This window comes from Papio anubis, chromosome 5 (genome assembly GCF_008728515.1).
Source record: "Papio anubis isolate 15944 chromosome 5, Panubis1.0, whole genome shotgun sequence".
Classification (NCBI taxonomy): Eukaryota; Metazoa; Chordata; class Mammalia; order Primates; family Cercopithecidae; genus Papio; species Papio anubis.
The window spans coordinates 124,729,242-124,753,402 of record NC_044980.1 but is presented as its reverse complement, the minus strand read 5'-3'; the positions used below and the strand labels follow the sequence as shown (position 1 = coordinate 124,753,402).

Sequence of the window (24,161 nt, the reverse complement as noted above, 5' to 3'; positions counted from 1 at the left end):
AGGACCTGGTTGCTGTGGACTGAGGAGTGAATGGAAAGTAAAGATGTTGATTCAGTACAAGCATGTGTGCACTTCTTTCAAGAAGCTTGGCCATGCCACCAAAAGGCATGCTCCATCATGTTCATAGCAACGCTATTTGTAACAGTCAAAATCTGGAAATAATTCAAATGCTTATTTGCTTACAGTAGAACATTATGTCACAATGTTGAGCAAAAGAAACCAGGCACAAAAGATTGTATGATTTCTTTCATATAAAATTATAAAACATCATAAATTACCCTGTGGTTTTACAAATCAGGATAGGGGATGTCTTCTGGGATAATGGCACCCTGGAAGGGTGATACGGGAGCCTCTGGGACACTGGTGATGTTCCATGTCTTGATCTGGGTGCTGGTTGTACAGCCAAGTTCACTTTGGAAAACTCCATTGACCTTTACACTTATTTGGGCACTTGTCCATGTGTGTGTTATACTTGAGGAGAAAGTTGGTGGGGTTTTTTTTTAATAGTTGACTATGAAGATATGGCAGAGAGTGAGATTGGCAGCTGGTGGAGTCAAGGGCTTTGGGGGAGGTTTGTTGCTCTTCTGGAGATTCTGAAATTGTTTCTTACAGCTGAGAAGGGGCCACTGGAGACAGAGGAAAGGAAGAGGATGCTCAAGCACCAAAGCCCCCGAAGCTTTGGTGTGGGTTAGGGAGAGAGGAGGCCTCCAAGCACCAGGGAGGAGATGGCCCTGCTAGGAAGGAAAGGGTAAGAGCAGAGTCTGGGAGGCCAGGAAGATGTGGGGAATCCTCTGACAGCTTCTGCCTCCTTTGTGGAGTGGGAGTCAGAGTCCTGGCTGAGGGTGAGAGGAGTCTAAAGGGGGCATGTGTTGACAGTTTCTGGGAAGAGAGCCCCTCTGGGACAGAGGCTATGAGCCTCGGGCTGTGCTGTGGAGGGAGCGGGAAGGTTGGCAGCTGGATTGGCTTGGTGGGGTTTTCAGAACGGGATCCTTGGGGAGTCCCAAGAGCTGAAGCACTTGACGGGAGAGTGCCTGAAGGGAGGGACACGGGAGTCAGCGTGGGAGGAAGGGAGGCAGGGATGAGAGGGAAGATAGGAGGGGAGGTGCCACAGGTCTGGAGTCATATGAAAGTGTCTCAAAGCATGAGGGATCAATTCTAAGCACTGGCTATGGGCCTGGGAGGCTGAGGGGGTGGAGGCCATTCAAATTGGGGCATCCCTTCTGTTCTAACTGAGGATGCCCATGAAAGCCCAGGCATCTGCAGTCATTTAGCTGAGCATGTAAATGCCTATCAGCCCCAGAACTGTGGCTACTCAGAGGTGGGCTTTCTGGGGAAAATGTTCACCATGACCTATTTGTTTTGTGCTATTTGGTTCAAGACCTGTATGAATGTAGACATAAAATTACATCTCAGCACTCCTACTCTACAGCTATAGAATTACTTAATCTCTCTTAAGCTTGTTTTCTTGGGTATTAGATGAATATACTTAACTTACTGCATAGAGTTGTTTCAAGAAATAACTGATTTACCATGTATGAAGTGCCCAGCACAGTGCCAACATTAGTGGGTGTTGAATACTTGGCTACTATTATAGTTATTATTTCTATTCTTACTAGCCCTCAAGTCTGATTTTTAAAAAATTGATGGATATGGGATTGATAAAAGTAAGACTCAGACCTAAAGATTTGAGAGCCTTTAGCAGGAAGACGAACACTCTACCTGCATTATGAAACTTCCAGAGAATTTCAGTCACCAGTAACTATTATAACCCACTTTTGACTATTTAAAAGCAGAAACAAGCAGCCAGAATCCCCCAGCTGGGTGGCCCAGAACTGTCCCCAAACCCACTTCCACCCCTGCAGGAGAAACCTTGAGCTCAACTCTATCTGCAGCTGCTGTCACTTGGAGCCAACATCCAACCAGGGCAGATCGTCACCCAGCAAAATTCTTTTCTACATAATAGCCATGGGAGGCCTGCCCAGGAACACTGACCAAAGCCAAAATGTCATTGGCAGAATCTAACACTTGGAGAGTTTTTCTTCAGTGGCTAGAGAGAAAATTAAGCACAAGAATGGTCAGCTTATGAGGGGATGATGGGAAATACAGTGGGTCTCATACTGCTGAGACATTGGTGGCCTGGATAGCCAGCATCTCTTACTGACATTGCACCAGAAAAAGAGAAAACCAGGGAAAATTCTGCAATTTGATTCTGCAACCTTTCAGTCTTCCCCACAATTTGTTGCCAACATTCACTTCTTCTTCATCCTTGGGGACCACACGTAGAGACAACTTAAAGAAATAATTTGGGCATGTCTGGGAATGTTTTAAAATTCTATAGGCCATTAGACATGTATAAAATGGCATTCATATCCACAAGAAAACTAAAGGACATGAACTTTTCTCATCATGTTGGAGAAGAAAAGGGCTTATCTAACCAAGTGGAGTTGAATAACTACTGCTGTTGTATGTGTTTTGGCTTGAACTGAATGGAAGCTTTAGAATTTTTTTTTTTAATCAATGAAGACAGTTTTCCCTTGAGATTCTTACACCATTCACCCTGAGTTCTATCAAGCATGAACAAGTCAGCCAACCTTGCAAATCCAAAGCTTTGTAACACAGAACTCTATTTCATGACACTTCTGATTTCATACCTAGTGTTTGGGAGATATTCCTTAGAAACTTCCAGATCCTAAGAGTCAATGGGAAGAAATTACTAGGTGACACTCAGAATACTCTATGGGCCCAGGTACTCTGTGGGATTTGTATATGAGACAACTTGGATATTTCTTAATCTGGGCCTGGGTTTGAGGAAAGATATTAGTATGAAAGAAGGATAGGCAGAGATAAAATTAGACCCTATGGCACTTTTTCTTTTCAAAAGGAAGATATTTTGACAGCTATTTATTAGAGAAATGTAACTTTTTAAATCATGTCATAATCTTCTGTGTCCCCAGAATCACCTCTGTGATTTGCAATGTGGGTGGAAGTGCCAGAGCATAGGTTAAAGTCCCATCCACCATACATTTCAGTCAAACAGATGCGTCTTGTCTCTTGAATTCAAAGATTGGGCCATGCCTGATGCTCTTATCTCTGACAAATGGGTCACTAGTAAGTTGAACAAGTAGGCCTCCTGGGACATAATTATGAGAACAACTTTATTTTTATCTCCATTCGTGCCTTTAAATTTGTGCTGCGGGGGTAGGTCTTTTTCTGCTCCTGGGCAAAAACTCAGGCATCTTGTGCCTTTTCTGGTCGCTCTCAGGTAATAAAAAGTCCTATGGACATTGCAAGTCACAAACACAGTCTTAATTCAGAATTACAAGTGTCAGTCCAAAATAGGAATCAGTACACTTCACGGAGACTCCTTCCTCTCCCAAGCGAGGGCTGGCTGCAGTCTTGGTAAGGAGGGCACGGTCCTCCTCTCCTCTGTTCCTCTCTGATGTTTTTCCTTCTCCCCCAGCTTGCTAACAGAGGTTTCTGCCCTCTCTTACCAGGTTTGAAGTGGGGTGGGAGAATAAATAAGTGGAATATGAAAGTTGAAAGATGGTTTTGGGCAAATATCTAAAACTCCCTCTGCTTGATGGCTGCCTTCATGAGCACTCTTGATCTAGGCAGTGCCCTTCCTTGGGTTGTCTGCTGCCTTCTCCACTTCAGCTTCTGCCTCTGGTGTACTCTTGATTGTCTCCCCTTATGGGCGATGGTCCTTTTGCTCTGGCAAACTGGTCTCGTGGATAAGACTTATTGCACCCCACCATTCCCACCACTGCTCTCTGAGACTGGTGTTCCTTCTGTAGACTCCATATCCAGACTCCCTGGGATTATTATTATTTTTTTAATTTTTACAACCACAGTCTTCTTCATCTTTCTCATTGGCCCCCCAGCTGCAGGGAGCACAATCAGGCACTTCAAGTGGTCCCATTAGGGGCTGAGTTAGCCTGGGTGTTAGGTTGGGATTGGGAGAGAGGACCCTTCATTCCTCCCCTTTTGATGGGCTATGACTCAGTGTAGCTGTCTCCAAAGATAAAAAAATTCTCTCTCTCTCTCTCTCTCTCTCTCTCTCTCTCTGTCGGTCTGTCTCTCCCCCCACCCTCTCTTTGAGGCAAATTTCACATAGCATAAAATCAACCATTTTAAAGTGAGCAATTCAGGGGCATTGAGTACAACACTCTCTTAGTCTCTACTCAGCCCTTTTATTGCCTCATTCAGGGTGAGGGTTGCAAAGTTAACATGTTGGCTTATTTGATGTTTCCTGGGTAGATTCTGCATGTAGTCTGGCCCCTCACTTTCGTGTTTTGCAGCTATTGTATCTGCTGCCTCAGTGGAAACATCTGATTTAACATCTTTGGCTGCCTCAGTGGAAACTAATTTAACATCTTTCATACCTAGATTATATCTTTAGATCTTATAGAAGCCTGTGAGGTGGGCATTACTGTCCCTATCTTATAGGTAAGGAAACAGAGAGGAACAGTGGCTTGCCAGTGTTATGCTGGCAGTGAGTGGCAAGGCTAGGATTTAAGCCCTGTCAGATCTGTCCAGCAGGAACTTTGGGATTGTATCCACTCTGACAGGAAATGGTGGCCAAGCTGGCCACCCTTCCCAGCCTTCTGTGCCTGGGATCACTTCTATCCTCTGAGTCATCCTAGCAGTCCCTGGCTTCCTCAAGGGCCCAGAGAACCAGGCCTCACGAGCAGTAGTGAAAGGTCATATCAAAACAAAGCAAGAATATTTGTGTCCCATTTCTGCCAAGGAGCAGGCAGGAAGGGCTGCCCAGCCCTCTGGATCTCCAGCCTGGCCTGAGCCTGGGGCCTTTCCAGGTGCCAAATGCAGCAGAGAAGTCCTCTGCCATCAGAGTTGGCTGCTGGACTCAGGAGATCAGCCCCGCTCAGGCCCAGGGAGTAGTACAGAGCCCTTGTTGTACGTAAGGGGCCTGGGGGCTGAGAGCCTCTCCTCTTGAAGGGAGACCGGAGAGGATAAGGCACAGACCACAAGCAGTTCACCCTTCAGGCCTTGAGGCACCCCACCTGTGCAGCCATGTCACCTGCCTCCTGGTCCCATGCTGCTGGGAGCCTAATGGTAGGCTATGTCTATAGGATGGCAGGCCCTGAAGCAGCATTCATCTGCCTGTAAGTCTAAAGGTGGCTGAAGACAAAGGCCAGAGGCTTGGGTGGACAGCCTGGGTGTCTGGGACTGCCAACTTGGGCACTGTTTTCAAGAAGTGGCCCTTGAGTTTCCAACTAATTTGACTTCTTGCTTTCTTTTTATAGGGAACCCAAAAGGTGCGATGCTCACCCATGGGAACGTGGTGGCTGATTTCTCAGGCTTTCTGAAAGTGACAGAGGTGAATAAAGTAGAATTACTGTTGCAGGTGTCTCTTGAGGACAACCTCAAGCCTCAGAGAATTTTTTTACTTGTTTGTTTTCTTTTTATTTTTTTCGTGATGTAATCTGGGCTGCCATTCACAGGCAGGAGTTTCTGTTCTTATTAGAGCAACCCCACTTTTACCATCACTTTTCACTCCAAATACTGAAATGATCCATATACGATAAATATTCAGTTGATTTCTGGGAGTACTAAGATCCCAGAAAGAAAAGCATGCAAACCTATTTTTCCTTTCTAACTTCAAAGAACTTAGAAAATTGATATAGCTATGGTTTTGTGTGTACCTTTATTTAGAAAGTAATCCTTAATAACTTGTTTTTCGAAGGTCAGGGTTTAATTCAGTCATTTTGTGTTTAAGGACTACTAGAGTCTGAGAAACAACGACAACTGCTAATTTATAAGGCTGTACTTAAAGGTAAATCTAAAATTAAAAAAGCTTTGATATCTTGGCCTGACTAAAACATGTTAGCATTTTATAACTGGCTAACAAAGGAGGACTTTTCCCACAAGTGGTGAGTATGTCCTGCAGTTTCCTTCAGCATAAAGGAGTGTATCTTTTCAAAAAAGTTTGGCTTTTTCTCCGCTGTGGAGAAAGTCACTCTCCACGTTCATGGCAGATGACATTATGGAGTGTGTGCCCCAAACACTTAGTAGAAAACTGTGAAAGACAATTTATTTTAGTAGAAAACTGTGAGAGACAGTTGCTGGCTGAGCCCAGGTCAGGAGCAAGGTTTGCCCAAGCTGGCCCAAAAGCCAGCACAGGAGAGTGAAGGCCTCTGCAAAGAGGTGGAGAGCAGGGAAGTCCAGCAGAGGAGAGTGCCTGGAGGCACAGCCCACCCGGATCCCAAACCTTGTACGGGGCTCTCCTGGCTGGAGTAGCCCCTGTCCCTAGGGTCAGTCCCATCTGTGAGATGTGTCCTGGGCCCTCCCTTTGCTGGCGGGGCACAGCAGGGCTCCCTGTCAGTATTCTCCTTTAAGGCCCTGGCTCCAGGGATGGCTTATGAGGCCAGGCTCAGCCACTGTTTGGGGTTTGGCCTTGTCTCCTCCTCTGGCTGGGGCTCGTACCCCAGCCACAGTTGCACAGACTTGGGAGTCTCTGGGCCCCTTTCTCTGCAAGGACTAGAAAGTGCTGACTAGCCAAGACCTTCTGAATCCCTGCCCAGGTGGCCCAGGGAGCCTGGAGAAATGGGGTGTGGGGCAGGTCCTGCAGGTGTGGAGAGGAAGGGGAGAGAGCCGGGCTGGCATCGACTGACTGCAAGTGAGGGGCAGGCCCTCTAAGAGGAGACTTCCCTGCGGAGCCCATTCTGCTGGTTTCTGTGTGCTTCATTTGGCTCTTTGCTTCTGCAGATAACCTAGACCCACTGACGCTGCGACCTAATACTCCGCTTCCTATGCTGCCCTGTCTCTCTGTCTCTCTTCTTTCTGCACCTTCCCCCTCCCTCTCTCTTTCCCTCTCTCTCTCATTTCTTCTCTCTTTCATCTCACCTCTCTCTGTCCTCACCACTCCCATTCCCCTCCCTCTCTTCCTGTTTGCCCTCCAGGACCATTTTCTCTTTATTGTTTTATGATTCTCTTGTCGTCTTCCTGTCAGTGTTTCTTTCCTTTCTGTCTCCCATGCCCGTCGCCTGCAGAAAGTGATCTTTCCGAGACAGGACGATGTGCTCATCTCCTTCCTGCCTCTGGCTCACATGTTTGAGAGAGTAATCCAGGTAAGACGCCCACCTGACTGACGGGGCCTTGCCTGGGCTCCTTCTTTTTTCTTACAGAGTCAGTGGGCTCCCACTTGTGCGGATGTGCACATTTCCTATTTGCCTTTAGCACACATGTTTGAGCGAATGGTGCAGGTAAGGCCCTGGCATCAGGGAGGCACACTCTGTGCCTAGAACCCATGACCCTAGTGGGTGTCACTTGTCACTGGTGGCATGAAGTAGGACCAAACTGCCCTGTCCTCAGAAGGTACCATAGGGGTCAGAGGGCTCAGAGGACCTTAGCCACCCCACCTGTCGCTCCTGGGAGCATTGTTCCAGGGAAGCCCCCAGGCCTGCCCTGTCTTACCCATGGACACACTCAGCTGAGAGACACCCCAGCTGATAGCATCTTCTCAGAGAGCATTGCAGCTTTGCAGAAGTGCTTTACCATTCAAGCTCTGTGCAGTACAGCTCCATTTATGACCAAAACACTTATGTTCCATAACTTTTACAATTCACAGACTCCTAAAAGAGAAAACAATAGAGTAAAGTTGGGGAATGAAACTGGCATGGCTCCTCAGGCTGCAGATGGGGACTGACCTGAGGCTGGCCCTGAGACAGGCCTTGTGGAAGTACAGAGGGAGCGGGAGGAGGAATCCATATGTGATTGTGGAGACAAGGAATTCTCCATATATGTGTCACTCAAGGGACCAGCGTATGAAAAAACTGTGTCTTCTAGGACTTTCCCATTTTGCCTTGGAAGAGATCTTATATAATAGTGCAGGTAAGGCCCTGGCATCTGGAGAGCATGCTTTCCGGCTTTCCAGACCTGGATTCAATGCCAGCAATTACTGTAAATTAGTTTTGTGACCCTGGGCAAGTCATGTAACCTCTCTGAGCTTTGTGTTCCTCACCTGTAGAAATGCCACTTCCCTTATAGGGTTGTTATGAGCATTAAAGAAAGGGGTATATATAAGGCTCCTGGCATGCTCCTAGTCCCATTAGGAACCACTCAGGGGCTCCCCCTTGGCGTCCCACTAAACAGCACACATAGCCAACTTCAGCAGCATCTCCAGTACTCATGGGACCTACACACATTCACCTTCCCAGAATTCCCTGGAGAAATCCAACAACTCTAAGACCTAGAGCAGACCCATTAGTAGGCTGTAGTTCATCTCAAAGACCTGAGTCCCCAGGGAGGCCCATGCCCAGGGTTTGGGAGTAGGTGAGGGGGCACATACCAGTGAGAATGGCTGCTTTGGCATCTCCCAGAGGCTCAGGATTCCTCTCCATCTTCTGCTTCATCTCCCTGTGCCTGAGTGGGACTTAGTTGGAAGGTAGGGGGTGGGGGTCACCTCAGATAGCATTCTTCAGTGTCTCATGGCAGTGGCCAGAGCTGGGTCAGGGGGTCATGGGTGCCCTCCATGTAGGGCAGCACTTTGGACAGCTTTGGACTATAGCCAGTAGTGACCACCCTAAGGGACTCCTCCCTTCCTGTCCTGTCCTTCCAGTCTGTCGTCTATTGCCATGGAGGGCGCGTTGGCTTCTTCCAGGGAGACATCCGCCTCCTCTCAGATGACATGAAGGCTCTATGCCCCACCATCTTCCCTGTGGTCCCACGACTGCTGAACCGGATGTACGACAAGGTGAGCTCTGCAGGGAGTCTTCAGCCAGGCTGAGGGGCTGCATATTTGCTTGTTTGGACAGGGTCTGGAGCCCCAGGCAGGCTTTCAATGCCTCCACCACCAGATCCTAGAACTTGCTTCCTCTCTTGTAGTTCCTGACTCTTTCTCATTCTTCCTTCTCCTGTTTTCTTCCTATTCTCCAAAAACCCCTGTGGGAGAGATTTTTTTTTTCCAGGAACTTCCATCTTCACAACATGCCTGGACCCTGGCAGTGTTAACCTTCAGCTCAATGTCATACATTCAGTGACCTCCTGCAGGGGCAAAATGGAACATGGCTTCTCTTCTGGCCAGTTTGGGCCTTATTCCTGGGGGATATGTCTAGAATTGAGACATTCAGGCCCTGACAGCTGCTTCCAACTTGTGTTCCTCAGATCTTCAGCCAGGCAAACACACCATTAAAGCGCTGGCTCCTGGAGTTTGCAGCAAAGCGTAAGCAGGCCGAGGTGCGGAGTGGAATCATCAGGAATGATAGTATCTGGGATGAACTCTTCTTTAATAAGATTCAGGTAAGAAAATGAACAAGTGATTGTAGAGGGTCACCTAAGTATCTAACGGGTGACCTTACAGGAGAACTGGAGAAGTTCATCCCCCAGTGCCCTGTAATTGTGTGAAATAATAACTCATTTGCTTATGAAATCAAAGCTTAAGCTATAATTGAAGTTTTAAACTTAAACATTTTTGATTTTTGGAAATACGTTACATTTGAGATGAGCAAGAAGAAAACCTACTGTGGATAGTAGGTCCCTTGATCTCCACAGGCAACAATGTGGCTTTGCCATTGGGTAGTCAGGTCAGTGCTCCACTGAGAAGCTCCTGGGCCCTGAAGGTTCTCTTGCCCCTCCCTGTAATCCTGGCCATGGTGGCTTTCCAGCAGCATGGTTCTAGCCAAATGGTTCAAAATCTTCTTTTTCTTTCCTGTGTTCTGTCCCTTTAATATCTCCCACACCAGACCAATCTTGAATTACTCATTTCTGTACCTCCTCAAAAGTTTTCAAGCTCTGCATTATCCAAGGAATCTGTAGTTAATTAGTAGCATTATACATTTTTTATTGCTACTCTATTTTTAGTTATGAAAATTAATATTTAAAATATCTTGGCTCAACTTACATAAACAAAGTGTTTCAAGTATTCTTTGTCCTCAGCAGTATAGTAAATAAAGCATGGTATTGATTTATACGTGAAAAAAGGCAATGCCATTAAAATGGAAATTGGAAGAAATTGTCCTAAGTAATTGTTTTGGATTCTTGCCAATGATGGAAGAGTGAGGGAACAGCTGTGTATTTTAAGGAAGGAAGAAGAACCAATATTATAGAATGCCATCCAGACTAATGGTACTTATCTCAAAAGGCATAAAATAATTGGCCATATGGTGGATTGAGTTACAGAGCTGATTGTGTTTATCATTAGGAAAGGGAAGGAATTTCCTCAGCTCATGTGTTGTACAACCTCAGGCCTTCTTTCTGATACCAGCCCTAGCATCCAGGTAGGACCCAATTGTTGGATGTTGACCTTGGATGAAACCCACATGGGCTGGACACCATCTCAGACATCACAAAATTCGGCAGCTCTTCTCTCTTCCCACAGGCCAGTCTTGGTGGGTGTGTGCGGATGATCGTTACTGGAGCAGCCCCCGCATCACCAACAGTTCTGGGATTTCTCCGGGCAGCTCTAGGGTGCCAGGTATTGTCATTGTGCGTCCTCCCTTGGGAACAGCAGGAAGTACGTTAGGGCAGGAAAACTACTATACCCTCTACTGCTCAGAGAAAGAACCAGGGGGCAAGATTTTTGTGAGATAAAAGCTCCCTCCTCTGAGGAGGAAAAAACTCAGAGCCAGTGAAAGCCAGGATGGCATTGCCACATTCTGGAAAACCCAAGTTTATCCACTCTGGGAAATTCTTTTATCTGGACCTTTGGAAGTTTTTCACAAAGGGCAAAAGGGATTAGACAAACCATAGATAGATCATCAATGTGCTGGAGAATCTGTACTACACCTATGCTGCATCTCTACCTTCTTCAGCCTGCAAAATATCTTGCAACCCAGAAAAGGAGAACAAGGGAGAAAGCCCATTTATGTGTTATTTGATCTGTTATGTTTTGTCATCTCTAAAGATTTATTTTTTCATTTTCCATTCAACTTATATTTATTAAGTTTCTACATATGTAGCGTATCATAATGTGGTTGTGGCTGACAGATTTTAAGTAAAGTAGACCCATCTTTTTCATAATTGTGCATGCTTAAATTTTTCTGCTCTAGAAGCCTTAGTCTTTATTCACCGTACTCCTATTCCACATCAGCATGGCCTGACCACTTCTAAAGCCAGACACTTCCACATGGTGTATTCATGCAAACAGGTGGGGCTCTGGAGGGGAATAGCTTATGGAGCCAAAATAAAACACAAAGTAGATTTTAAAATGTTTACCTTTAATTCATTATTATCCAGATGAAAAGTAGATCCAGTGGTTGAAAATAGGTCAGAAATCTTTACCCTAAACTATATAACCTTATCTACTAAGTGTCTGTGATAAAAATAGCACTTCTCACATCTGTAATCCCAGCACTTTGGGAGGCCGAGGTGGGTGGATCACGAGGTCAGGAGATCGAGACCATCCTGGCTAATACGATGAAACCCCATCTCTACTAAAAACAAAAAAAATTACCTGGGCGTGGTGGTGGGCGCCCGTAGTCCCAGCTACTCGGGGGGCTGAGGCAGGAGAATGGCATGAACCCGGGAGGCAGAGCTTGCAGTGAGTCGAGATCGTGCCATTGCACTCCAGCCTGGGTGACAGAGTGAGACTCCATCTCAAAAGAAAAAAAAGAAAAATAGCACTTCTTCCAAGAGAATGTGGCCATGCTTCTTGTCTGTGTTCAGCTTCACCTGGAGTTATCTACCTCCAGAGCACCTCCCTCCCTCCACCTCCCTGATCATGAAGCAGTCAGATGCTCTCAGTGGGAGGTTAGCTGTCTGAAAGGGGCGGCCAGTCAGCTCTTGGAGGGTGTGTGCCCACAGTGTGGCTTCTGTGTTTTGTTTGAAGGTTTATGAAGGTTATGGCCAAACTGAGTGCACAGCTGGATGTACCTTCACCACACCTGGCGACTGGACCTCAGGTAGGACAGGCTAGAGATGTGAGACTGGCTTGCAAGGCACTGCGGAGTAAAAGCAGCCAGCTCTAAAACTCCCTCATGGAAAGTAAATTTGCACGGGTACTTAGGAAAAAAGCAAAAGAGAGAGAAGAAAAACATTAATGGTGGTTATGTCTGGGCTGTGGCATTGTGAATCTGTAACCACTGTTGAGGTTTTTCCCTTTCTTATTCATCCTTAGCATACTGGAAGAATCTGGTGTAAATTTGGTGAGTAATCCATGGGCTACCCACTACAGCCATGCTTCCACTTGGCCCTGAAGGATGAATCTTCTTAGAATGAGGGTGTGGATGAGAGCTGTTCCTTTTTGAGGTTGCCACTACCTTTGAGACATTGATATCACAGGAGAACGTAGTTTTCAAAGGGTCTCTAAAATAGCCCTTTAAGAAACAGTACCCTGGCCAATATGAACCTGCCTCTCCTTTACACATCATGTCCAATTCATAGCCTGCTTCCTTCTTTCTAAAATACTGTAAGCAAGGCCATGTAGTATCTAGAATCTATAAAAATCCAATATACTGATATTATAAACATTTTTCCATCCAGAGTTGTATCTTGTGATCTATTACTTCTTTTGTGCATAATTTCTTTTTATCTATAAAAGAAATAGGAAAATACTAAAACCTGTGACAAAAAAAAAAAAAAAAAAAAAAGATTTCCAAAGGTGGTTCCTGTGGGATCTGCCAGCAGCAAAGTGATTAAATAATTTATTTACAAAATAGGCTTTATTCAACCACAATTTTAAAAGACAGGACTAAGGAAAAAATGCTTCTGTACTTACCTTGGCCAAATATGATTTCAGTTTAAAATCCACCTATCCGGTTTCTGCTGACTATCTCAAGGTACTCTGAAAATAATATTGCATTAAACAGTATATTTCTTTCACATGCACATCATCCTAAAATTTTCCAGTTTGTAGTTGAGCAAACTTAAGTACAAAGAGTGGCCCCAGGCTTGGAGAGGAAGTCAGTATCCTGAAGGATTCTTTTGCTGAGTGGTTTTCAGCAAAAGGGGAAGCAAGTCTGTAGTAGGCAGCCCATGGATTACCCACCGGATTTAGAGCAGATTCTTCCAGTATCTACCCTCATGTATCCCTTCCTTTTGGACATGTATCTCTTCCCTCTCAAGTCATCCTTTACATTTTCCTATGTAAACACTGCCGAGGTTTTTCCATTTTTCACTTGACTCTTACCATAAGACTTGAAAAGGCTTTTGTGTATGAGGATAGATATATTTGAATAGTATTGTCAAAGATTTGACAGCCTCTCTTTTTAAAGAGAAACCAAGGTGGTAAGTCTCATTTTTCATATAGGTGGCTCAATTTTCTTTCAGGACCTTGGCTAGCATCTGCTTAAAACCTCTCCAACTTGCCTGTGAATTATCTAACAACCACAATCACTAGAAAAATGACTTAGATGTAATTTTGTGGTAAATTTGACCAAGAGAATTTGGAGTCTTATTTTCATGGGGCAAGTTTCTTCATCCCAGCTTTCCATATGTTTGTTATTCAACATGTGGTGTGGGACCAGCAGCAGCATCACCTTGGTGCCTGTAAGAAATGTCGAATCTCAGGTCCCATTCCAAACCCACTGAATCAGAATCCACAGCTTACGATTTCTAGATTTCCAGCACATTAATCAACAGTCTGGTGGCTAGAGGAAAAGCAGTGATTGCTATATTTTATGATCCCCAAACCAAGACGTGTGATCTGACAATGGGGAAAATGATTTAATGTGGGCACTGTTGTCAAAAATCTTGACCCTGTGGTTGGTGCCCCCCCGCCCAACCCAGGACCCTGTACATGTTGGTGCTGAGCCAGGTGTGCCTGTCCTGCTCATTAAGAATCAGATGTAAAACAAATGCCCAGGCAGAGGTTGGCCTTTGCTTTCTCCAGAACTTTGTTTTATTACCAACACTTGCCAGTAACAAATGCCCCTTTAAAGGTATGTTACTTTCCATCCATAATTCCCCACTTTGGCCACTCAGAGATTTTAAGGGGCTGGGAACATCTTCAGTGCTAAAACGGATCTGAACACTAACAAATGCCATCTTGCTCCGGTGTTCCAGGGCACGTAGGGGCACCGCTTCCCTGCAATCATATCAAGCTCGTTGATGTTGAGGAACTGAACTATTGGGCCTGCAAAGGAGAGGGAGAGGTAAACAAGGATTTAGCCATTCATGCCTGTGGCTGCTACGTGTAGTGAGTAAAAACAAGCAAGAACAGTAGGGATGGAATGATTTTCCTTTTGCCTTGTGTATAAAGTCATTTTAAACTACTGATTAATTTGACTCAGCTCAACTCAGCATCTCCTCTCCTGTTTATGAGGCAACCAAGAGCCAGTGCTGGGACTGAGCTGGTCTAAATCAAGATTTGGAATTCCCAGACTTTTAAATTAATTAATTAATTAATTTTTTTTTTTTTTTTTTTTTTTTTTTGAGATGGAGTCTCGCTCTGTCGTCCGGGCTGGAGTGCAGTGGCGCGATCTCGGCTCACTGCAACCTCTGCCTCCTGGGTTCACGCCATTCTCCTGCCTCAGCCTCCTGAGTAGGTGGGACTACAGGCACCACCACCATGCCTGGCTACTTTTTTTCATATTTTTAGTAGAGACGGGGTTTCACCGTGTTAGCCAGGATGGTCTCGATCTCCTGACCTCGTGATCCACCCACCTCGGCCTCCCAAAGTGCTGGGATTATAGGCGTGAGTCACCGTGTCCGGTCCTTAATTAATTAATTTTTTAGTAGAGACAAGGCCTTGCTCTGTCACCCAGGCTGGAGTGCAGTGGCGTGGACATAGTCCACTGAACTCAAGACCATAGCCTCAAACTCCTGGGCTCAAGCAGCTCTCCTGCTTCAGTCTCTCAAGTAGCTAGGACCACAGGCATGTGTCACCATGCCAAGATAACTTTTCAGTTTTTTTTGTAGAGACTGGGTCTTGCTGTGTTGCCCAGGCTGGTCTTAAACTCCTGGCCTCAAGCAATCCTTCCTGCCTCGGCTTCCCAAAGCACTGAGATTACAGGTGCTAGCCATCATGCCTAGCCCCAAACTTTTGTAAAAATTCATTTTTTCCCCTAACTGTGTCATGGCCTACTGCTGTGTGATTTGTCCCAGCAGAAATATGACCCTTTACAAATAGGCCAGATGGAGTAGATAGAGCTGGCCTGTACTTGTTCATTCCATGGGAGTGAGTGGGAATGACTGCCTGCTAATGGAGCAGGGGGCTGAAGCATCCCTGGTAGAATCAGCCAGCCATCAATATCTGTGATGAGTCCCCATCAAGTGTCACAGAGCAGCATGTGGCCAAGGCCAGAGGGCTCCTGAGGGAGAAGAGATGACAAAGGCCTAGGGTGGCCAGGGCAGCGGGGAAAGATGGGGAGGATGTTGCTTGACAGAAGGCAGGAGACAGTTCAGACAGCTGCAGGCTGTTCCTCGTCCTCTGTTTCCATCCCTGCCGTATCCACAGTGGCTTTCCTGATGGATAGTGCACCTTATCTCCGTATGCCTGGAGACAGCCTCCCATCTCCTCATTCCTCATGCTGTGGCTGAGAGAAGCCATGGTTTTTGTCCCATAGATATGTGTGAGAGGACCAAATGTGTTCAAAGGCTACTTGAAAGATCCAGACAGGACGAAGGAGGCCCTGGACAGCGATGGCTGGCTTCACACTGGAGACATCGGAAAATGGCTGCCGGTGTGTACGTTTGGAACCATGGAGCTCCAAACATTTTGGCAGTGGGAGGGTGTGTGGTCCAGGTCACTGAGACAGGAGTCTTCTCCAAATCCCTCCTGAAAATGAGTCATTCAGGAGCACCTCTGGGACCTGCGAGGAGGCTCTTCCTTCCCTGAGCCCCAGAGCTTCTTTCTCTTCTCACTCCGTCTCATGAAGGTGATGAGGGACCTGTGCAGGTAGGTGTGACTGAGGTCTTGGAGACTGAATTCCTATCCTTAATGGTTTCCAGAAAGACCTCTGACAGTGTGTGGAATCTGATGTGAAGTAGGAGGAACGGGGGGTACATGTCTCTGGGACGTCTGAGAAGGGCAAGCCCTGCAAGCCCACCAATGCTGGCCCCCAGCCAAAAGGTGGCACTGAGTGAAGGGGAAAGCTTGGAGACAGGTGGGAAGATGCTTTAGTTCCTGTGGCTTTGCCAGCAGTTGCTCATGTAACCTTGAGCAGAGCCTCATCCCCGTCTGTGGCTTCACCTTGACTCACTTATAGAACAGGAGAACACGCCTTCATGGCATTCCTTGGCCATGGCCCCCAGCTTTTAGCCAAAACCACTTTGCCTAATTCTCTCTCTTTTTTTTTTTTTTTTTTTGATGGGGGTTTCCCCCTTTACCCCCGCGGTGGTGGAGTGGCGGGACTTGATCTCCTGACCTCGTGATCTGCCCGTCTCGGCCTCCCAAAGTGCTGGGATTACAGGCGTGAGCCACCGCGCCCGGCCAATTCTCTCATTTTTAAAATAGGTATCATAACGTTGCTTACCTCTGAAGTTATTGTGTTGTGCAAGATCTGGACTTTATCCTTTATTATTTATTTATGAAATGGAGTCTCGTTCTGTCACCCAGACTGGAGTGCAGTGACGAGATCTTGGCTCACTGCAATCTCCACCACCCAAGTTCAAGCGATTCTCCTGCCTCAGCCTCCCCAGTAGCTGGGACTACAGGTGCCCGCCATCACATCTGGCTAACTTTTTGTATTTTTGGTAGAGATAGGGTTTCAACATGTTGGCCAGGCTGATCTCAAACCCCTGACCTCAAGTTATCTGCCCATCTCAGCCTCCCAAAGTGCTGGGATTACAGGCATGAGTCACTGCACCTAGCCTGGATTTTATCCTTTAAAAATGTTTTAATAACAGAAAGAAAAATAAAGTTATTTTTGTGAGGAACAAATGAGATTATGCCTGCAAAGCACTTAGCACAATGCCGGGCACATAGGAGATGCTTAGATGAATTCTTTGACCAGAAAACGGCTGTCACTGACACTGAGAACTCTTGCCTGGTGCAGCCCACCCCAGGAACCTCTCCTGTGTCTTTGGGAAGTACTAAGGTTTGGGTGGACATTTTGAGGTGTTGAGTTAATCAGGCACATGAATGATGTTGAGCCCATGGGGGGCCGAGTGGGCTGGTGAATGGATCTGCCCCTGCTTGGGCCTGTGTACTTCCCTTTGAGAAACCCTCATGCCTGCCCCAGACAAAGATGTATCTCCAGTGAGTGCCCTGGCCCAGGGACTCTGCTTAGGGAAGATATGCATGATTAGACAGTTCCCAACCCAACGTGATGGGCATGAGCTGGGGGCACACTGGGTGCACACTCACCTCGGGAGAGGCAGAGGAGGACAGGCGCCTACTGCATCCAAGTCTTAGGATATGAGTCATGTTCTAAGAAGAGGGAGTGGGAAGGACAATCAGGGCGTGATAGTAATATATGCTGAGTAGAGGCACTAGACATGTGAAGCAACTAATTCCAACTGAAGACCCATAGGTGTGGGAGAGAGAGGCTAGTGAGGTCAGCAGGCCCTAAACACCTGCAGAAGGTGGACTGTCCTGTCGGCTCAGGGAGTTTAGGCTTCAAGCCCCCTCACTTGCATTAGCCCCTTCCAAGGCCCTGCACTTCATTTTACCTGGTTTTTCTTAAAGAGGGCCCTCAATATTGTAAAAGCTTGAAGTCTCAGAAATCCCAGGATCTGCTGCTGATGCCCTGTAACTTGAATGAAACCATCCACCATTTAGAGGGTAATATGAAGCAAATAAATGGATTCATGTAAAGCACTTAGTGTTGTGCTTGAGCACAGAGCCTAAAGTTGCAGGCAGGTAGTCTGTGAGAGTCCATTATTTAAATTATTATTTTTAAATGATTTTTGAAATTTAATTAAAACTTATTGCAGTTATTGAGATACTTATTTTTCTATATTTCTCATGTAAAGCAAATCATGCATTCTTGACATAATTCAACTTAACCATGATGTGACTTTTAAAATAATATTTTTCTTAAAAATTGTGTTTGATCTTTCCATTTATATTCACAAATGAGATTGATCTGTAATTTACCTTTTATATACATCCCTATTATGGTTTTGTTGTCAGTTTATTGAATGAGTTGGTAAGTGGGTTTTTTCCCTGTTTTTTAGAAGAGTATGTTCAAGCTTTGAATGATTCATTCTTGAAATTTAGGTAGAGATCATCTATAAAGACATTTGTGCTTTAAAAAATATTATTTTGAAATCATGTTAAATAGATCAAGGAATAAGTAAGCATAGTCTTCTGGTCCAGAAGGATCAGGATTCAAATCCTGGTTCCCCTAGCTCCTAGCTGTGTGGCTTTGGAGGATTTAACTAACCTTTCTGATCCTTATTTTCCTCATCTGTGAAACAGAGGGGACAACACTCAGCTAATGGACCATGAGGACCAAATAAGCTGGGGTAGGGAAAGCACCTGATGTCCAGCCTGGGTTTTGAGCAAAACAGAGTCTGCTCATTTTTTCCTTTTGGAGAGATTGCTCTGGCACTGGCAGATCAAGCAGATGGAGTGGAGACAGAGTGTGTGCCGAAGTCCAGTCAGGAAGTGGTTTTGCTGGGAGGAGGTGGATATGAGATGAATTTGTGAGCAAGGACAGGTGAGCCTGACCGCTGGAGATCCCAGGAGAGGCAAACAACAAGGTCATCTCCAGGTTTGGGGTTTGGAGGCTGGGGCAGGCTTGAGAAGCTTGGTCATGAGTTTCATATAGGAGCATGTTACATCCTCTGAGACAAACAGCCTAGTTTTTGAAGCATTCCAAGGGTATTTGGGTTCTGGATCTGGAGCTCAGTGAAGAGCTGGAAGCTTGGACTGACTTGGGAGTGACCAATGAAGAGAAAACGGTGTTTTCTCCAAGGTGCATTGTCAGTAGAGGTGACGGGCAAGAGGCCCACCTAATCACCTTGGAAGCTCAAAAAGGTGGAGGAGAGTCAGGGAGGTGAGAACAGGTCCTGGAAGCCAGTGGCACCAGCACTCCCTGTCCAAGGAGGTGACCTGCCTGCTGCAGAAGTTCTGCAGGGGCCTGTGCACCTAGTGCCATCTGGCATGTCAGGTAGGAGTCACAGGGGCTCTGTCAGGTCTGTGCTATATGCCAGGGGATGCAGAGGCTGCTCTTTAGGGGTGGAGACAGTAGCTGGGCAAGAGACCTGAGTTTGGTCTAAGGGAGTGAACCAAAGATGCTGGTGAGAAAAAGGGCAGCTGGAGCAAGGGTGTGTGCAAGAAGGGTGCCCTGATGGAAGGGCGGTGGGCCTCCAAGAAGGAGGAGGTGAGGATACCTGCTGCTAGGCATGAGGATGGCAGTGGTGGGAGGACTGTGTGGGTGGCCAACTGCTGAGGGGAAAGGACAGTGGATGCTCATGGCCCAGCAGAGCTTGGATGCCATCAACCTGCGGTGCACAGTGGTTCTCTCCAGGAGCCTTGCAGCTCCCTAAGAGCAGACACAACAGATGGAAAAGAAATTGGGGCAGGGTCTTCAGGGTGGGGTAGGGCAGGGGGTTACAGCACTGAGGAGCGAAGGCTTCAGGCTTGAGAGTGCCATGTTCTTATAAAGCTGTTTGTCCAACTCTACAGGCAGGAACTCTTAAAGTTATTGATCGGAAGAAGCACATATTTAAACTTGCTCAGGGAGAATATGTTGCACCCGAGAAGATTGAGAACATCTACATCCGGAGCCAACCTGTGGCACAAATCTATGTACATGGGGACAGCTTAAAGGTGAGGCCTCTGGGCTTCAGCCCTCCCACATATCCTGGGCATGTTGAAAAACCCAGATTAAACATTAATCTCCAATCAGACATCAGGATTCTCCTCTGCATTTTAAAACATGAGAGAAAACTCCTTTTTAAGGAGAAATCTTACTTATAGTTTGCTAAAATGTAATTAGGTCAAGTAAGTTGTCTGAAGTAGTACTAATGGACATTCCCATTCCTTTTTGCTTATGCTCAACCTACTTCCAAGGATTTTTGAGATAAAATACTAGAGCAAGATTCAGGGTTTCTGCTGTTTTTATTTTTTATTTTAAAAATTATTATTATTATTATTATTATTATTATTATTATTATTGAGACAGGGTCTTGCTCTTTCACCCAGGCTGGAGTGCAGTGGCATAATCATGGCTCACTGCAGCCTCAACCTCCCTCCTGGGCTCTAGCCATCTTCCCACCTCATCCCTTTCTCCCTCCCTCCCCATCCCCAATAGCTGGGACTACAGGTACACACCACTATGCCCAGCTTTTTTTTTTTTTTTTTTTTAACATTTTCAGTAGAGACGAGGTCTCGCTATGTTGTCTAGGCTAGTCTCGAACTCCTGAGCTCGAGTGATTCTCCTCCTGTCTCAACCTTCCAAAGTGCTAGGATTAGAGGCATGAACCATCACACTTGGCCTGTTTTGATTTTTTAATATATGCAAATGAACTTTACAAATTAATGAGTACTGCAAAAAAATGTACTAATGGTACTAGTACTAATATAGGTTACTAGAATTCAGTTATTTGGAGGAGTTTTATACTTATTTTCCTTTCAATAGTATTTAGATTTAAAGTCAGAAAGATCATGAATAGGCCGGGCGCAGTGGCTCAAGCCTGTAATTCCAGCACTTTGGGAGGCTGAGATGGGCGGATCACGAGGTCAGGAGATCGAGACCATCCTGGCTAACATGGTGAAACCCTGTCTCTACTAAAAAATACAAAAACCTAGCCAGGTGTGGTGGCGGGCCCTGTAGTCCCAGCTACTCGGGAGGCTGAGGCAGGAGAATGGCGTAAACACAGGAGGTGGAGCTTGCAGTGAGCTGAGATCTGGCCACTGCACTCCAGCCTGGGCGACAGAGTGAGACTCTGTCTCAAAAAAAAAAAAAAAATCATGAATATATTCTATGATATCTAAGATATCAAATATATTCACTCCATTACCCAGGCTGGAGTGCAGTGGCACAATCTCGGCTCACTGCAGCCTCTACACTCAGGGTTCAAGTGATTCCCTTGCCTCAGACTCCTGAGTAGCTGGGACTACAGGTGCCCACTATCATGCCTGGCTATTTTTTTTTTTTTTTTTTTGTATTTTTAGTAGAGACATGGTTTCACCATGTTGGCCAGACTGGTCTTGAACTCCTGACCTCAAGTGATCTGCCCGCCTCAGCCTCCCAAAGTGCTGGGATTACAGGTGTGAGCCACCATGCCCCACCTGATATCAGATATATTCTATACTATCATTGCATTTCTATAAATATTATGAAATTATTTTCAAAGAAATGCTTTAAAAATTAAAATAGGCCTGGCATGGTGGTTCACGCCTGTAATCCCAGCACTTTGGGAGACCGAGGCAGGAGGATTCCTTGAGCCCAGAAGTTCAAGACCAGTCTGGGTAACATGATGAAACCCTATCTCTACAAAAAATACAAAAATTAGCGTGCACCTGTAGTCCCAGGTACTCGGGAGGTTGAGATGGGAGGATCACTTGAGCTCAGGAGGTCGAGGCTGCGGTGAGCCATGATCATACCACTGAACTCCTGCCTAGGCAACAGAGTGAAACCTTGTCTCAAAAGAAAAAATAAACAAAATGAAGAAGTGTTTCATGAATGAAAATCGTACTAATGAAACCATTTCAACGTGGTTTGGTAATGCTGGGAAACATTTGGTTTTTGGTTCATAGAATTTGGATCAGAGAGTTGTTTGATCAGCCTCCTAAAGATGTGCTGATCTGAGATTTGCATGAGAATCAAAGGTACATATCAGTCTAACTTTACTGATTCTTAATGTCCTTAAACTTATTTTTTATATAAAACTAGGGGAATATATCAGAAAATGAGTAGTGTGATATATTGGCAGAAATATTTTATGACATGAACAAATGTTTTATAAGCATATACTTAGTTTTTGAAAAAGGTGGAGTCTGAGAATTTTAATGCTGGACCACAAATAACCACTTTAAATGCGTTTGTCATGCCCGTGTTCTCCTTTGGTGAGTACTACAGGCCTTTTTGGTAGGCATTGTTGTGCCTGACCCTGAAGTTATGCCCTCCTGGGCCCAGAAGAGAGGAATTGAAGGAACATATGCAGATCTCTGCACAAGTAAGGTTGGTATCTTGGGGCTGTCTCCTGAAAGGTTACTGAATGTTTTATGATACCACATAATGAGAAGACAGAAAAGCTGTAGACCAGTGAAATTCAAGCTCGTACAGAATTTCTAACATTACTTTATACATGGTGGGGAGTCTAAACCAGAGATTTGTCTTTTTTTGTTACTGAAGAAACTCATATTTCTTCTTAGAAAGATTGACAAACGTTTGGATTTTAAGCCAGGAGACATCACAGAAAGCTCATCCAGCCCTGTTGCTTTGTGGCTTAGAGGAGAGTCCAGGGAGGGTGGTAACTTGCCCAAGGTCACACAGCTGGTTAGCAGCAGAGTCAGATGTGAACATAGGCTTTCTGACTCACCTACCATGCTCCTTCAGATGGAAGGTGGATTTTGTGTCTACTGGGTGTAAACAGCTAGTCATGGAATAGAAAAAGTAGCACAATTCTTCCTGCTTAGAGTATTAGCTATTCACACCTTCCTGAAACCTTCTAATGGCACATGTAGAACTCTGTGGGGGAGGTCACTGTGCTCTGACTCAGTGCAGCCCCTTGAGTCATATGGTCCATTTTTTAGCAGTAACCATAGACCCTCCCTCTCCTACTGGTCCCTGGGCCTTGGGCTCATCTGGGGGTAGCAAGATTCACCAGGCTGACCAAAAGGCTGCTTTAAAAAAAATTGAGTGGTCCATTAGCCCATTCATGGTCACTCCTTTGGCCATTTCAGGTACTTACTTGTCTGATGAGAGGTGGTAATTGGAGTGCTGCCAGGGAGTATCAGCCTCAGTTGTGGGCTGTGGGTTAGCATATGTTGGCACAATCACCAGTTGCACTTTACTCAAAAGTGTTGTTTCCTCTACCTCCATTTTTAAATGTGTTCTTGTCTTGTAATTTTTCTCATATGGTTTGATTCAGGATCTGAAGAAAGCCATTTTGGAAGATATGGTGAGGTTAGGAAAAGAAAGTGGACTCCATTCTTTTGAGCAGGTAACTGTTACCCTCCCCATACTTGTTACAGCCCTTTAGGCAGTGATGAAAATTAAATTAACCCATGGTGACCCTGACCTAGATTCCTGACTTTTCATGGTGTGGCCCGCCAGCAGGCTGTGCACCAATGGACCCCTGAAGGCCTGTTCCAAGCTGCCTCCTGAACCAAAATAGGTCACATGTCAAAAGAGATTGTACTCATCTTTATAATTACAAACTTTCTTAAGGCTAAGATAATACCCTAGCTATCACTAGTAAATCATGTGTATATTATCTGTCTTACAAACTTCCTGCATTAACGAAGACGACAGTCCTATCTTATTTTTATTTTTATATTTATGGGGACTGTTTTCTTGGCTTCAGCAGACAAGGTTACCTGTTAGGAGGACATTGGAAAGATTGGTCTCCTCGGGCCAGTGATCTGTCAGCCCAGCATGCCCTCTGTAAAGAGGAGGAAACAGAGTGCTTTGGGAGAGGACACAGCAGTCCTCCAAGACTTTTTTTTTTTTTTTCTGCAAGGTTGGGTTCTTACTGTAACTGAGCTCATAAGCATACTTAGACTGACTTACATATACCATTTATACATCCTCTTTTGTCAAAAATTCAAAGAGAAAAATACTTCAAATGGAAAAATATTAATATACTGATTTTTAAAATTTCCTTAAATTTAAAATAATTGTTTTTGATACAAGTTTGTATCCCCAAATTTAATGACAGGGGTCTTCAAGTTTGACAAGAATCTTTAAATTTTGTATGTTCACTTAATAACCTAAAAACATTTAAAACCAGTTTAAAATATAAAACTCATATAGTGCTTTAATTTTCAATTTAAAAAAATTTTCATGGATTAAAATTTTAATTTTTTAGTTTCAAACTAAGGAAATCTAAGCATAGTTTCAGGGTCTAAAAATACTGTTTTTCTTTTAAAATAGATCTTTACATTAATCCATTTTGAGAAACACTGCTTTACCCTCATCTGTCAGTATGTTTTAGGGCAATTTAGGCCTGGGTAAATAAATATTTTTTAAAAGTATGGAATCTGAGGCATTCAGGCAAGTTATATTTGTCTTTCTAAAAGATAAAGGTCAATTTTGGCATACTAATTATTTAAATTTCCAAATATGCTAGAACTGACTTCATTGCCCTTCCTCAGTGGTGAGTTATGTGATGGGATCCTCTGTGATCATGTAGACCAGGGACCACAA

General features: G+C 45.1%; 1 protein-coding gene across 7 annotated transcripts in view; it reads left to right on the top strand.

The window, feature by feature from the left end:
* ACSL6 (acyl-CoA synthetase long chain family member 6) overlaps nt 1–24,161 on the top strand; it is a 227,912-nt gene that overhangs the window by 195,376 nt on the left and 8,375 nt on the right. For 4 of the 7 annotated variants that reach the window (XM_021939178.2, XM_021939172.2, XM_021939177.2 and 1 more), the window contains exons 10-20: nt 5,265–5,338; nt 7,011–7,088; nt 8,579–8,713; nt 9,124–9,258; nt 10,337–10,432; nt 11,786–11,858; nt 13,960–14,048; nt 15,462–15,578; nt 19,472–19,615; nt 21,870–21,971; nt 22,885–22,956. In XM_021939178.2, coding sequence (XP_021794870.1) covers nt 5,265–5,338; nt 7,011–7,088; nt 8,579–8,713; nt 9,124–9,258; nt 10,337–10,432; nt 11,786–11,858; nt 13,960–14,048; nt 15,462–15,578; nt 19,472–19,615; nt 21,870–21,971; nt 22,885–22,956 — 1,115 coding nt within the window. Of the gene's footprint in view, nt 1–5,264; nt 5,339–7,010; nt 7,089–7,145; nt 7,224–8,578; nt 8,714–9,123; nt 9,259–10,336; nt 10,433–11,785; nt 11,859–13,959; nt 14,049–15,461; nt 15,579–19,471; nt 19,616–21,869; nt 21,972–22,884; nt 22,957–24,161 lie in introns of all 7 variants that reach the window. The other 3 variants (NM_001169032.1, XM_021939173.2, XM_021939174.2) reach the window with 3 other exon arrangements.